The 16,400-nt window shown below is 31.3% G+C and overlaps 1 protein-coding gene across 7 annotated transcripts in view; it reads left to right on the plus strand.

The window, feature by feature from the left end:
• Positions 1-16,400, plus strand: part of LOC143250596 (uncharacterized) — a 103,301-nt gene that overhangs the window by 82,071 nt on the left and 4,830 nt on the right. For 4 of the 7 annotated variants that reach the window (XM_076501398.1, XM_076501394.1, XM_076501397.1 and 1 more), the window contains exons 13-20: positions 732-840; positions 8,216-8,490; positions 10,290-10,507; positions 10,876-10,914; positions 11,327-11,460; positions 12,596-12,780; positions 13,141-13,304; positions 14,513-14,585. In XM_076501398.1, coding sequence (XP_076357513.1) covers positions 732-840; positions 8,216-8,490; positions 10,290-10,507; positions 10,876-10,914; positions 11,327-11,460; positions 12,596-12,780; positions 13,141-13,304; positions 14,513-14,585 — 1,197 coding nt within the window. The other 3 variants (XM_076501399.1, XM_076501401.1, XM_076501400.1) reach the window with 2 other exon arrangements.

A 16,400-nucleotide genomic window follows, 5' to 3' on the forward strand; every position in this document is an offset into this window, starting at 1 on the left:
ATTCTTTGCTAACTCCTGAAACTTATCACCATTTAATAGCGGCGGTGAGCAATTTTTTTTAATAAACAAAATCCTGAACAAAATATATTTCTCATTTTCTTTGTAGGATGCAATAACTTCTATCAACATGTGGTATTTTTCTCCTTCATCATCAAGCGTAGGATGTTTGTTTATTTAAATCGTAAACATGTGAAACAAATGTAAACTCTGTTGAAGGTTTTCTATCTTATCAACAACGGTTATAATTACACAGTCATGCAGAATAAAAACTTTTAAATGATAAGAGAGCTTTAAAGTTAGGTAAATTTATGATATTGACGATATTAAAATATCAAAATTTATCAGTAATTTACATTTTCTGAGAAGCAGTTTATGTTTCTTCTGTGAAAAACACACTAGATGGTGAAGCAAGTTAATGAAGCTTGATTTTACGTTTTATTTGAGTCCAATAATCTTTCAAGAACTATATCTTAAATTTAACTAAATACATGAAAACAATATATTGTAAACTATTCTTTACTTTAGTAGTCGAATGAATTTTATCAAAAATGAATTTGCGATAATTATATCGCTTTATGAGAATACTTGAATCTTATCAGCAACGCAAAACAATAGGTTAGAAAACGTAATAGTATATGAATTGGTATTAAAAACTTTTCAATAAAACGCACAAGACTTTGAGAAATTTGTGTAAATTGCGATTTCAAAATAATAAATATTATCTTGAACAGGTGATCAGGTTATAGACTGGAACGGAATAAATTTAAACGGAAAAACCTATGAAGAAGTAAAAAGAATTATTGCATCTTCCGGAGATGAAGTAGAAATGATTATTAGAAGGTAATAATCAACTCAGCAATAAGTATTCAATTATTATATTTGTTACTATTTATCAGTTAAATTGTTTGTACTTTCCTTCAACTTGTTACAACTTTTTTACTTTGCTACTATTTTCAATAACTTTTACTAGTTTTATCTTCATTTTTTAATTGAATACAGTGTTTGTTTAATTAGCTGCTATTATTCTTGTGTTTGCTACTATTTTTGTTGTTTTTATTATTATTTCCCTTCTTATAACAATTTTTATGCAACCACTAAAAATTCTCTTCTTTCACACTGTTTTCATTCAAATTTGTAATTTCATGAATATATTGCTGTGTTCTTCTAGCTTTCAACACTTCTTCTCAAATTTAAAAATGTAGTATTTTAATTTATTAAAAGTTCCCTCGAAGTTGTGGTTTTCTTTGAAGATTTTGCTTCTCTTCAAAATTTTGCAATTTACACTATCTTGTAAATACTTTCCTTAAACCTAATATTCTTCATATTCAACTTGACAACTTTTTCCCTTGAAAGTGTTACAGTATTTCTTCAGTTAACTTTCTTACATAAATGCTGTTTCTTTCTAGTGTTTTTCTTCAACTTCTTACTACATTCCTTAAAAATACTACAATATCCTTACACGTTCTGCTGTTCTCTTCAGTGTTTTAGTGTTTTTCTTCAACTTCTAACTATTTTCCTTCAGAATGCTACAATATCATTCATCTTTCTGCTGTTATTTTCAGTGGTTTAGTGTTTATCTTCAACTTCTTACTACCTTCCTTCATAATACTACAACATTCGTCAACTTTCTGGTGTTATTTTCATTGTTTTAGTGTTTTAACTCAACTTCTTACTACTTTCCTCCAGAATCGTCTAATGTCCTTTAACTTTCTCTTGTTTGTTTTCATTTTTTATTGTATTTCTTCAACTTCTTACTAATTCCTTCAGAATGCTACAATCTTGTTCCACTTGCTGCCATTTTTCTTCAGATTCTTTCTACTTTCCTTCATAATGCTACTATATCCTTCAACTTACTACAGCTTCTTTTCAGTGTTTTTCCTCAACTTTTTACTTCTTTCCTTCAGAATGTTCCAATATACTTCAAATTACTGCTGTTTTTTTCAGTGTTTATCTTTAACTTCTCACAATTTTTCTTTAGAATGCTACAATATCCTTCAATTTGATGCTGTTTTTATAGTGTTTTAGTGTTTATTTTCAACTTCTTACTACTTTCCTTCAGAATCGTCTAATGTCCTTCAACTTTCTATTGAAAGTTATTTTTTATTGTATTTCTTCAACTTCTCACTATTTCCTTCAGAATGCTACAATCTTGTTCCACTTGCTGCTGTTTCTCTTCAAATTCTTTCTACTTTCCTTCATAATGCTACTATATCCTTCAGCTTACTGCTATTTCTTTTCAGTGTTTTAGTGTTTTTCCTCAACTTCTTACTACTTTCCTTCATAATCTTCCAATGTCCTTCAACTTACTACTTTTTCTTTTCAGTGTTTTAGTGTTTATCTTCAACTTTATACTATTTTCATTCAGAATGCTACAATATCCTTCAACTTACTGTTGTTTCTTTTCATTTTTATTGTATTTCTTCAACTTCTCACTATTTCCTTCAGAATGCTAAAATCTTTTTTTTCACTTGCTGATGTTTTTCTTCAGTGTTTTAGTGTTTTTCATTAACTTCTTACTACTTTCCTTCAGAATCTTCCAATGTCTTTCAACTTACAGCTGTTTCTTTTCAGTGTTTTAGTGTTTTCTTCAACTTCATACTATTTTCCTTTAGAATGCTACGATGAACTTCAACTTACTACTGTTTCTTTTAAGTGTTTTGGTGTTTTTCTTCATCTTCTCACTACTTTTCTTTAGAATCCAACAATGTCTTTCAACTTACTGCTGTTTCTTTTCAGTGTTTTAGTGTTTTTCTTCAACTTCTTACTACTTTCCTTCAGAAGACTACAATATCCTTCAACTTGCTTCTGTTTCTTTTCAGTGCTTTCATTTTTATCTTCAACTTCTTACTATTTTCATTCAGAATGTTACAATATCCTTCTACTTAGTGTTGTTTCTTTTCATTTTTATTGTATTTCTTCAACTTCTTACTATTTCCTTCAGAATGATAAAATCTTATTTCCACTTGCTGCTGTTTTTCTTCAGTATTTTAGTGTTTTCTTCAACTTCTTACTACTTTCCTTCAGAATGCTAAAATATCCTTTAACGTACTGCTGCTTCTCTTCAGTGTTGTTGTATTTTTCTTCATCTTCTCACAATATTCCTTCAGAATCCAACAATACCCTTCAACATACAGCTGTTTCTTTTGAGTGTTTTAGTATATTTTCTCAACTTCTTACTTCTTTCTTTCAGAATTCTACAATATTCTTCAACTTACTGCTGTTTCTTTTCAGTGTTTTAGTTATTTTCTTCAACTTTTTACTACTTTCCTTGAGAATCCTCCAATAACATTCAAGTTACTGCTGTTTTTTTTCTGAGTTTTAGTGTTTTTCCTCAACTTCTTACTACTTTTCTTCATAATCTTCCAATGTCCTTCAACTTACTACTTTTTCTTTTCAGTGTTTTAGTGTTTATCTTCAACTTTATACTATTTTCATTCAGAATGCTACAATATCCTTCAACTTACTGTTGTTTCTTTTCATTTTTATTGTATTTCTTCAACTTCTCACTATTTCCTTCAGAATGCTAAAATCTTTTTTTCCACTTGCTGATGTTTTTCTTCAGTGTTTTAGTGTTTTTCATTAACTTCTTACTACTTTCCTTCAGAATCTTCCAATGTCTTTCAACTTACAGCTGTTTCTTTTCAGTGTTTTAGTGTTTTCTTCAACTTCATACTATTTTCCTTTAGAATGCTACGATGAACTTCAACTTACTACTGTTTCTTTTCAGTGTTTTGGTGTTTTTCTTCATCTTCTCACTACTTTTCTTTAGAATCCAACAATGTCTTTCAACTTACTGCTGTTTCTTTTCAGTGTTTTAGTGTTTTTCTTCAACTTCTTACTACTTTCCTTCAGAAGACTACAATATCCTTAAACTTGCTTCTGTTTCTTTTCAGTGCTTTCATTTTTATCTTCAACTTCTTACTATTTTCATTCAGAATGTTACAATATCCTTCTACTTAGTGTTGTTTCTTTTCATTTTTATTGTATTTCTTCAACTTCTTACTATTTCCTTCAGAATGCTAAAATCTTATTTCCACTTGCTGCTGTTTTTCTTCAGTATTTTAGTGTTTTCTTCAACTTCTTACTACTTTCCTTCAGAATGCTAAAATATCCTTTAACGTACTGCTGCTTCTCTTCAGTGTTGTTGTATTTTTCTTCATCTTCTCACAATATTCCTTCAGAATCCAACAATACCCTTCAACATACATCTGTTTCTTTTCAGTGTTTTAGTATATTTTCTCAACTTCTTACTTCTTTCTTTCAGAATTCTACAATATTCTTCAACTTACTGCTGTTTCTTTTCAGTGTTTTAGTTATTTTCTTCATCTTCTCACTACTTTTCTTCAGAATCCAACAATGTCTTTCAACTTACTGCTGTTTCTTTTCAGTGTTTTAGTGTTTATCTTCAACTTCTTACTATTTTCCTTCAAAATGCTACAATATCTTTCAACTTACTGCTTTTTCTTTTCATTTTATTGTATTTCTTCAACTTCATGTTTTTTTTTCTTGAGAACACTATGATGTGGTTCCACTTACAGCTGTTTTTGTTCAGTGTTTTAAGGTTTATCATCATTTCCGTTCTATTTTCGTTCAGAATGCTACAATATCCTTCAACTTGCTGCTGTTTCTTTTCAATGTTTTTATGTTTTTTCAACTTCTTACTATTTTCTTCAAAATGCTACAATCTTGTTTCACTTGTTGCTGTTTTTCTTCAGTGTTTTAGTGTTCTTTTCAACTTCTTACTACTTTCCTTCAAAATCCTACAATGTCCTTCAACTTACTGCTGTTTCTTTTTAGTGTTTTAGTATTTTTCCTCAATTTCTTACTACTTTCCTTACATTTCTTATATTGTAGACTGTTTTCCTTAAAATTTCAGTTGGTTTTAATCTTTCTGTATTCCACTAACCTATTATTTACTTTCTTTATTTTTTAGTGTTCCCTTTAGAACTGTTACTGTTAATTTCAACTGTAATTGTTTTTCTTCTTTTTGATGTTAGTTTCCTTATATTTTTACTTTTTCTTCAACTTCTTAGTGTTTTTTTACAGGTTTTTACTGCATTCTTTCATCATCTTACTATGTTCTTCTATCTTATTACAGTTTAATTTGAATTACTTATGGTTTTCTTTCAGCTATTTACTATTTCTTTTCAAATAGTGTTTGTTTTATTTCAGTATTTCACTATTTTTCTATAAATTGCTTATATCTGTTTCAATTTTTTCAGCATTTTATTTTGTTTCTTTCCCCTTCTTTAACACTGGAGTAATTATATTTTCAATTTATGCAGGCATTTCCTCCAAGTTTCCACTATCTTCTTTCAGCATGTTACTGTTTTTCCAGTCTGGTATTTTTTATGTCAAATTCTTACTCATTTCCTTGAGTTTTATTTCATTTTTATTCTTTCCTTTCATACTGTTCCTGGTTCTATCTAACTTCATACTGCTATCATCTATCTTGACACCATTTTCTTCAATTCAATTTCCGTCTCTCTCTCAGTGTTTTCTTTCAGATAGTTATTGTGTATCTTCAAATTGTGACTGGTTTCCATAAATTTATCATTGTTTCATCCAAAATGGTATGTAGTGTTTTTCTTCTATCAACCTGAACACTTCAATTTTATATCAGGCCATCTCATAAGTAACGTCCGAAAATATAATACAGAAAGTGTATCATTTCTGTCTTTGTAGAAGGCTTTAATGACTAAACTATGTTGTAGGACGTGTATAAAAAAAATGTTCAGGCAAATAAAATAAACTAATTAAATTCCACTTTTTCAAATCATTAATCAAATAAACCTTTATGAAGATGGATGTGTCTGAGGAGCACATCAGCCATATAATGCTTTATAAGTTTAAAAAAGATAATAGTGCAACAGAAAGTATACGAAACATTCATGGTGTTTATGGTGCAGAGTCTCTCAATGAAAGAAAATGTTGAAGGTGGTTTCAGAAGCTCAGATCAGGTGACTACAGCCTAAGTGATGCACCACGTTCAGGTCGTCCTGTTGAGTTTAATGATGACTTGCTGCTGGCTGCACTTGATGAAGATTGTGCTGTAACAGTTCAAGAACTGGCACAGAAGTTTAATTCAACCCATTCAACAGTTCACCGTCATATGCAACAGTGTGGAAAGGTATCAAAATTTGAAAAATGGGTTCCTCATAAGTTGACACCTTTGTGCAAGAGTGGATATTTGCACTTCTCTGCACTCTTGTGAACGTAACTCATCTTTTTTGGACAGGTTAGTGACTGGAGATAAAAAATAGATATATTATATAAAAGATAAGAGCCGCAGACAATGGCTCAGTGCAGTTCAACTGGCTAAAGCACAGCCCAAAATGGACCTTCACCCTAGGAAAGTCTTTTAAGTGTTTGGTGAGATATTGTTGGTGTGGTCCACTTTAATTTGCTGCTACTCCATGTATCGATTACATCAGGCTGTCAACAGTTAGAGCGCTTGCATGATGCACTGAAAGAAAAGAGACCTGCTTTGATCAATCGTAAAGGTGTTGTGTTACACCAGGATAACGTAACGACGCCATACAGCCAGGATCACACTTGCAAAGATTGAAGGACTAGACTAGAAAAACACTTCCACATCCCCCTTATCCTCCAGACCTTGCCCCCATCTGATTATCATTTATTTTGAAGTTTGTAGAGCTATTTTAATGGAAAAGGGTTTGAAACACATGAAGATGTCGAAACTGCCCTATCTACATCCTTCTACTCCAAACCTCAAGAATTTTATAGAAGTGGCATTCAGAAGCTTGTGAATCGTTGGCAGGAAGTAATTAATAAAAATTGGACATAAATTATTGATTAAATAAAATTATAACGTTTCAAATTCTTTCTCTTTTTCTGTACCTAGAATCAGACATTATTTAAGGGATGACCTGTTATATCTATCTCAGAATCTCCCTGCTTTATTTCATTATTTTAGAAAAAACAAAATCACAAATGGTACATCTTAACTGAGAAATATTTATATAAATTTACATTCTCTATGCTTCCATTTAATTTTTCTACAGCATGTTATTGTTTTCTTTCAGTTTGTTAATGCTTTTCTTCTGTTTTTTATTTCTCTCAATTTTTGACATGGTTTTCATTCAACCTTCCACTCTTTCTCTACAATATTATTGCAGTTTGTTACTACTTTGTTGTTAGTTTCTTCTATATTGTCAAAGCTTTCCTTCAGTTTAATACTGTTTCTCTTCAACATGTTACTAATTTCTACTATATTGGAGTTATTGGTTTCCGGAAGTTTTTCATACTACTTTTTCTGGGTCTTGATCTTTGTTAACTGATTTGATAGGCAAAAAAATTGTCAGACCTCAGTTAACTTTATGTACTAGACTTGTAAGTGCCTTTTAAATCATTATGTATATATATATTTGTGTGTGTGGAGAGAGAGACAGACAGATATTCTATTAGATCCATAAATCACATCCTTCAAGAATTTTTTTGTCTAACCGTTTATACTACTTACTAGTAGTCAAACCAAACATGCTCGCCTTCTCAGCCGTGGGGGCGTTATAATGTTACAGTCAATCCCACTATTCGTTGGTAAAAGAATAGTCCAAGAATTGACGGTGGGTGGTGATGACTAGCTGCCTTCCCTCTAGCCTTACTCTGCTAAATTAGGGACGGCTAGCGCAGATGGCCCTCAAGTAGCTTTGTGCGAAATTCAAAACAAACCAAACCGCTATTAACTTTTTTGAAGCATTATATCTTCTATGGGTCACTTCCATTTAATGCCCAGAGAGCGTTGTTTGAAAGCTTCAAATGTTTTATAGCAAGTATAGTGAATTAGAAAATTAATGAAACGTATTTAATTATGAACATTCAAACTTTGTTTTTGACAGAAGATAACAGATGGATGATGTCTTAAGTTTTAGTTTGTTGTGGTATCAATAAAGCAATCTAATAAATTCATAAAGGTATAAAACAAACAACCTTTTGTTACAAATACATCCGAATAAACATTTATGTTGGTCTAATTTAGTGTAAGTTTGATAACAGAAGTTTAGTTTCATGATACAGACAATATTTTGAACTTGTATTATTAGAATACAATAAACTATATTTCATTAATAGACTGCCCTTCTCTCTCCCTCTCTCTCTATATATATACATATAGTAACTTATATAAGTTTGTATAATAAAGCATGACATCTCGAGCAACTAATTAAAATGTGCCCAATTCATATTTCCCTCACAGTGATTTAAATGTCCTCAAACAGCAGGAAATGAGTCACGTGCAACGACATTCTTCCAGTGATGGACTTAGGCGATACGACGATCTTTCTACAGGTCACAACCCACGTGACTATGGCAGTACAGGACATGATTATGGAAGGCTATCCCTGGAACAGGACTACTTCAGAGGGAACAACAGTTCACGAGGTGGCTGGAGACACAATAACGTCGAAAACCCAACCTCATCCCGTCTCTCCAACCCACAAATCAATGGGTTTCATAACTTAACTTTTTCTGGTACCATACCCTTGTTAGATTTAATAGGATTTGGGGGAGTTTTCATATCCCCTGGTTGATTTCATGCGGTATAAAATAATTTAAAAATGACTAACAAGAAATGCTCTTCTTCCATTTGAGCACGTGCAGAATTTTGAAGTGTTTTATTTTAGCAATAAGGGTGATGGGCTGTACTGTGTACTTTTAATCTGATAATAAGTTTTTATGATAAATGGTGTTTATTTGGTAAGGTAAACGTGGGCAGTAAGTCATCTTCTAGCGCTCCTACTTGTACAAGAACGCTCCCTGCTAGTACAGCGGTAAGTCTACGGATTTACAATACTACAATCAGGGGTTCGATTTCCTTCGGTGGGCTCAGCAGATAGCCCAATGTGGCTGTTCTGTAAGAAAACACACACACGTACAAGAATATAAAATATTTTTGTTTAACTCAAATCATTTTAAGTTAATTTCTTTATTACGTAAATGACAGATTTCTATACGTTATTTATTTTGACATAATAAACTGATAAAAGTGTTATGTGGAAAAAAAATTGGTTTAGAAACTTTGAACAATTATTAATGGAAAGAGAAGGACTGGCCTTAGCCGAATCACAGTCTACATGCAATGCAGCATAACTGAGCTTGAAAATGTCTGATTTTCCTGAAGTTTTGTGATTGAATTAAGTAAAGATTTTAAAAATAACAATAAAACGATTATGACTATTATGAAAGAATCTAGTCACACCTTGAAGTGATAGGTTATTAAATACGTGAATATACAGAGGATTCTTAACATATTATATACTAAAAACGGTGTGGACATCCGAAGGTGTTTGTTCGGTAGTAAGGTTAGGGCGAGGAATCCAAACTCACCAAAAGAAAAGTTAAAACATGAGAATAAGATGATAGCAACATTGAGTTTTTGGTAAATTATGAGAATACTAAATTGTGTACAACATAAAGAGGTTAGGATAAAATTTAGAAATTAGATTATAAAAAATTAGGTAGAGGCATTAGAGAATTGAAAATGTAATGTAATAGTTAGAACTTTAACAGTAATGTAAAAGTAAAATTAAAATCACCAGAAAGAAGCGAGCATTTGGAAGGTTAGAGATACGTTTCTGAAAGAGAATGAAACACATGAAAAATAGATAAGAGTTGTCAAAGGCATTGGATATAGCATGTTTGTTTGTTTTTTGTAAATCGCGCAAGGCTACTCGAGGGTTATCTGTGCTAGCCGTTCCTAATTTAGCAGTGTAAGACTAGAGGGAAGGCAGCTAGTCATCATCACCCACCGTCAATTCTTGGACTATTATTTTTACCTACAAATAGTGGAAGTTACTGTCACATTATAACGTCCCCACGGCTGAAAGGGCGAGCATGTTTGGTTTGACGGGGATTCGAACCCGTGACCTTCGGATTACGAGTCCAGCGTTACTTGTGCATGCTGGACCGATCAAGAGGGACTTTTATTATATATAAATTGGTAAATAGAACGTGAATCATTGAAGTTAAATTTTCCAGTCGGATTAAATAAAACTAAAACTAAAATTAAAGAGGTATACCGTACTTTAATACTTAGGTGCTCAAAGTGACAAAATCATCCTTATTAACCTAAAACACACGTTTTATTTCCTTGATGCGAAAATGTTAAATGTCGGTCTGATAATATTACTTCTAAATAAGCCTTATGGTGAACGTTTTAACCTAATCATAATGAATATTTCATTTAAATTATACGCTTGATATAGAAAAGATGTTACTGCTTTGTGTTGGATAAGAAAAAATACAAAATAATTATGGTTTCTTTATCTCAGTGACTGAACCTAACACAGAAAATCAAATGAGCTTTGCTGACGCCGACGTTGAAGATATTCCATTGCTTACACATCGCCAATCAGAAGCGACCAATCAAAGCTGTCATTCGATGCTACCTGTTTCTACATCATCCCACCAGGAACCTTCTGCTGCTACGCCTGTCTCACGAGCCTTTAATCAAAACTGTTCGAAAATCAGTCCAACAGATGATGAGCAGGTGACTTAAAGAAAAACATTTTGAATAAATTCTTTCGAATGTGATGCACAATATCCATTACACGAAACCACAGTAGGCAAAGTTAATAGTAAATTTGTTCTAATGTATAATCCATCTGTCTACCAAATGATTCCGCTCTTCAGACTATGGCATATTTCAAATTAAGAAAATTAATTAAGTTATAACATGAAAAATCGAAAGCAGATAACTTCTGTGATAATAGTGTTGCACCAAACTTTAGAAATGAAGATAAACAGTTGTAATATGTACTGTAGATTAAAATCTAAGCTGTCATTGCTTAGGATGTTTTACAGTTTATTAATAAGTAGATAACAGCTTATGTTAACCCATCATTTCTTTTGTTACAGTACAAGCTCCAAGCACAACATATAACCGGAGAACTCAAGGTATGTTTAGTGTTTTACTTTGATCTCTAGTGCCCTTTTGTGTTTTCCACACAAATTTTCTGTTACGTAAGTCCGATATTTTATTAACATATTTCATCATGGAGGTCTGTTCTTTGATAAAGGTTTGAAGAGGTCGTTGTTTTAATGAGGGAGTGTTTTGATAAAACATTTTTAAGTAATAGTGCCAGTATTATTATTTACATTTAGGTGCTCTAATAAATGCTCTCTTTCTGATAAAGATTTATATCAAAATCATCAATATATATGGTTTACGGTTTCACTTTGAGGTAAAAGTATTATATTATGTCTTCTAATCCGGGATTAAACATGTCCATTAATGTAGAACAACTTGATTATCATCCACCTGTTGCATAAAAACAGTAAACACATATTTTACTTGTTATTATCGTAGATTCAAGTATGTTTTGACTCGAAAGCATCGATATTGTATGTAACTGTGGTTAAAGCACGAAATCTAGGGACATCAAGAGACAATAGCGGGTTTCCCGATCCTTTTGTTAAGTGTTATCTGTTGCCAGGACGATGGTAAGCTTTTTCGTTGCAAGTTTTCTTTGTAGTGACATAAAAGATACAACATTCGAGAGAGAACATTTTATAATTTCTTAAATACTGCAGTAAACTAAAACACTGGGAATTTCTCGTATGTTATCAAAATTTTAAAGTATTTGATTCCTCGTAAAACTGCGGGAGAAAAAAAACAGTTCATTCAATTTCTCATTCTTATATAAGAACTATCATAAATCTGATAAAATTGTAAAAGACTTTTACTGGCGTAACGTCAGTAACCAAGGCAAACAAATTCAAATTGGTTCCTGATACATATGGCAAAAGAAGATTATTCTTTTGTGTGTCTGCAGTTAAACTCGGTTTTTAGCGTTTATAAGCTTTCAGGCTTACTGGTCTTTCATGACAAGGAAGAAGAACATTACGTGTTTAGAAAATGTCTACAGATTTATATTGACAAAAATACAAGTAAATGAGTTAACGGCAAACCGACAAAATATTAAAAGAACAGACATTGAAACAAAACTATTTAGCATACACGTTTGTGGAAATGAAAAATTTTTGATAGATAAGTTTTACGCAAACTGTAACTTTTTCTCGCTATTATTTGTTTTAATCCTAATTTGATTCTAATCACACAGAGTAAAGTTTATCTGCTTACGTAATCTAATAGTTTTTATACAACAAAGAAAGAAATAGTAGGCCTTACAAAATGAATGTTTAACTATTACCAACCTATTTTTATATATATTTAACCTATTTTAAAAAGAAAATTGGCTTATCATTATATTCATAAAATTGTTGAAAAATTAAAATTCTGAATGAGTTCATCCTTCTACTGTATTTGTTTCGGTTGATATTTGTATGTATCAATGATTTTCGGTATTTTTAGTTTCTGCATTTTCTCTTTAAATTTACAAACGCCTTTTCTTGCGTTTATCAGTTGACTTGTTTCTTGGAGTTCTAATATTCTTGTGTTCACCAGTTGACTTGTTTCTTGGAGTTCTAATATTCTTGTGTTCACCAGTTGACTTGTTTCTTAGAGTTCTAAATCTCGTTACTGTTTTGTTGTTTCTTCGTCGGATAAATCCTGTCATATTTTTGATTAGTGTGATTTTGTCTTATGATCGGAATATTTACAACTGTTTTCTTTCAGTATCGAGAACCAGAGACGAACAAGGTATTTCTCGCGATGCAGTAATCCAGAGTGGAACCAAACAATGGTTTATCCTAATGTTACCATGAGCATGCTTCAGGAAAAGTTTCTGGAAATTAGCGTATGGAATTATGATATACATAAACCTGGCGAATTTCTTGGAGAAATCATCCTGAACCTTGCAAGTAAGTGTCTAGTTATTAATTTTGTAGTATATTGTGGACTCCAATGCTTTTTTTGTGTGTGAGTGTGTGTCGCAATAAAGATTTTAACGATATCTTTTAACGTTATATAGGGTCTAACGATGGTTTGTAATCTTATACATGTAAGAACAATATCTCGTAACGTGTTATACAGGTTCCATTTACTTTTTTATAATGTGATATAAGCTCTAACGATTTTTTGTAACATGATATCGGTTCGAACGATTTCTTGAAATGTAACATAGGCTTGACCACTGTATTGTAGGATAATTTATTAATATTAAACTCTGATATGATATAATATAAACCGTCAACACAGCAGTTATCTGGATATAATTTCAGATGAGGGTATAATTGATGAACAGGCTCGCTGGTATAAGCTTCAAAAACATGACAAAAGTCGTTATCCACGTGACCCATCGGGGAAAACAAGAAGTAGGCATGAAGATGACAGAGAAGATTACAAGATGGCGCGCCTGAATCATGCAAACGGAGATGTTAAGTTTGTAAGTCAGTTCTTCATTGAGATTAATCTTAGTTTCATAAATTATACTTTATATAAATCTAACATTATATCGCGTATAACAATACATTGTTTTAATTTTCAGATGACAAAGAAGCTATAGCTGGAGAAACACTGGTAGCCTGAAAAAGATATTTAGAATATTATGTATTATTCTTGATGACGAGAAACCCACTTGAAGTAAAAATGAGAACGACTGATATGGGTATTAGCAATTTTATTAATAAAGCAGAGAACAACGTTTTGACCTTCCTAGGTCATCTTCAGTAAAAGTGTTGATACCCATACCAGACCCTCTGAGGTACATTATGTATTATTATTTTCATATCTAGTAACAATTAAAAGAAATGCAATTTTCATCAGTTCGTTCACAAACAAAAAACAAATAAATAAACGAATACAATCATAACACACAGAAAAACCAAGTTTATGGTTATTTAATTAAATATATATATAATCAACTACCACTCATAGGTATATTTCATGCAATATATTAGTATTTTTTGGCTGCCCTTTCTTTAATTGCACTAAACTGACCACGGTTATTTCGTTTTATTTTAAACGCTTTTATTAATTAATTATTACACCTAATATTTGTCTTCACGTTTCAGTTGAAATTTTTGTTTGTGGTACAGATAATTTATGTATTTTTTTGTGAATAAACCAATTGGAAGAGGTTTTAATTAGCTCTAACTGCTGATAATTACTTACGTCTCTTCCTCAGTTTGGCCAATGCAGACATTCTTCATTTAGAAACTTTATAAAGACTGCATTTAGTAGCGTCATCTGTCGTATAAACTTGGGAACAATCATTTACCATTAACAGTTTACTTCAATTATACTGAGTGCCAGATAATTAAACATTATTTGAAATAGAGTGTTTTTAAAAGAATATGAAAAAGACTTAAACACATATTTAATTTATTCCCTGCTACATGACATTTTCAGATGAGTTGTCTTAGTAGATTTTGTATGATTGTAAAGCTAATATAACGAAGTAAAATGGAACTGAGAAGTTTTACACTCCAACTCCCCCCAAAAAGATTATATATTGTGTCTAATTCTTAAGTTAACGGAAGTATGTTTAATTGATTTTTTTATTCTTAAAAGAAAATATATAAGCAGCCTATTAGGTGAAAGTTCGATGAAAGTATGAATCCAAACTATCCACTACTCTCATCAATTTTACAGCATTCCGAACATGAAAAAAAGTTCAACAAACAATACCATCGGAAATCTGTGGTATCGACAGATCCTACAAAGGGTATGAAAAGATCTAAGTTTATCTGTATGTGATGTGGATTGGCTTACACAATGTAACCGAACGATGTTGCTTGGTCCAATCTTGTATGTTTGTAATGCTCAAGTCATCACTACATGAGTGCGCATGCACACTTATGGGGTGTCCCAAAACGTGACTGCTCATGTTCTCTTCCGGATTGTTACTTAAGCCAGCGTTACATGACTGCACGTGCTGACTTCCGGGTTGTTTCTCACATCACTATTATTACACGAGTGCGCATGCTATTTTTGTATTGTTCTTTATTTTTTTGTCTCTCAAAGTTTATCATTCATTGTAAGTTTTGTAAAAGAAAAGAAAGTTAAAAACTTCAAATTTAATGGTTACACTTAGCTAAATATAAACTATAAACTTATTTTTGTATTAATTAATTATTTCCTCATTGTGTCAATGAGCTAAGCATTATTTACTTCGAAACTTTATCCGATGTTAATATCATGAAATAGTAAACGTGAAAAATATAAACGATTGGAAACATTTTATTGAACTAGAACTTATTTTGATAGCTGTAATAGCCTACATTATGAACACCTTATACAATTGAAAAGTAGTATGAAATATTTCGTGTTTAAAATATTGGATTTAAGGGGTGTACATTCGGTATTTGTTTAGTACAGTTCATAGTAATTAAAAATATATTGCAGTTTATTTATCGTCTCGAAATAAAACAAAAGCACAAGTAAAATTACATATTGATAGTGTCCCTTTTTAAATAAGAAATGTTTTGTACATATTTGATATGCACAATAGTTCTGTAGTGTTGTTTTCGTCGTATTTGCATCTTTAACAGCAGTACGTTTTATGTTTAGTATTGATTTCAAATGTTAAAAAGTAATGTCTTGTTCGCTATTGCATATTTGAATTTCAAGCTTATTTTGAGCTATTGTTTAATAATGAAATCCTGAAATTACTTTATTAATGTGTATCAACTGCTGTTGTCAAATGTTGTTGGATAAGCACGTTCAGTTTAGTCTGTATGCTTTTAACAATTAGATATGCTTATATTTTCACTTCGTTCTTGTTTCTGAAGCTTCATATCATAAAGGCACAATGAAGATCTCAATTATAATACCTGAACAAGTGTATGTACATCTTATTTTCTATTACTAGATCTTTCTATAAGTAAGTTTTACACAATCAGTACTACCGTAGCAGACCTTACTAATCCTATCACTGGACGTTTCTGTAAATAAGTTCCACATAATCAGTAGTACTGTAGAAAACTTTACTTACCCTATCACTGGACGTTTCTGTAAGTAAATTTTACACAATCTGTAGTGCTGTAGCAGACCTTACTTACCCTACCACTGGACGTTTCTGTAAGTAAATTTTACACAACCAGATGTTTCTATATTGTCACTGATTTTTCAGTTTTGCTTTATGATTGTTCTCATAAGTTGCAACTTATTTAAGAGAGAAATATAGCATAAGGAACTCTTACTATAGGCATTTGGATTTTTGTATGTGTGTGTGTGTGTATACGCTTTTTAAAAAAATGACTCAAATCCTCATCCAACTATTTGGACTAGTTTTCGTGAAACGTTACATAAATTAAGATATAGTTTTCATAATGTCAAATAAGTATCGTTATTTAATATAACAATAATCTACTTTTATTACACAAATTATTTCTTAAATTTTATAATTTTAATAGTACACTTATGAGAGAAATATTTCTGAATTGAATCCCTATCTATTTGTCATTAATTTTGATCTAAATGATCATATAAAAATTATAACTTTTAGAATCCTCAAATGATCCGCATTTACTAAGAAAAC

This window comes from Tachypleus tridentatus, chromosome 5, assembly GCF_004210375.1.
Source record: "Tachypleus tridentatus isolate NWPU-2018 chromosome 5, ASM421037v1, whole genome shotgun sequence".
Lineage (NCBI taxonomy): Eukaryota > Metazoa > Arthropoda > Merostomata > Xiphosura > Limulidae > Tachypleus > Tachypleus tridentatus.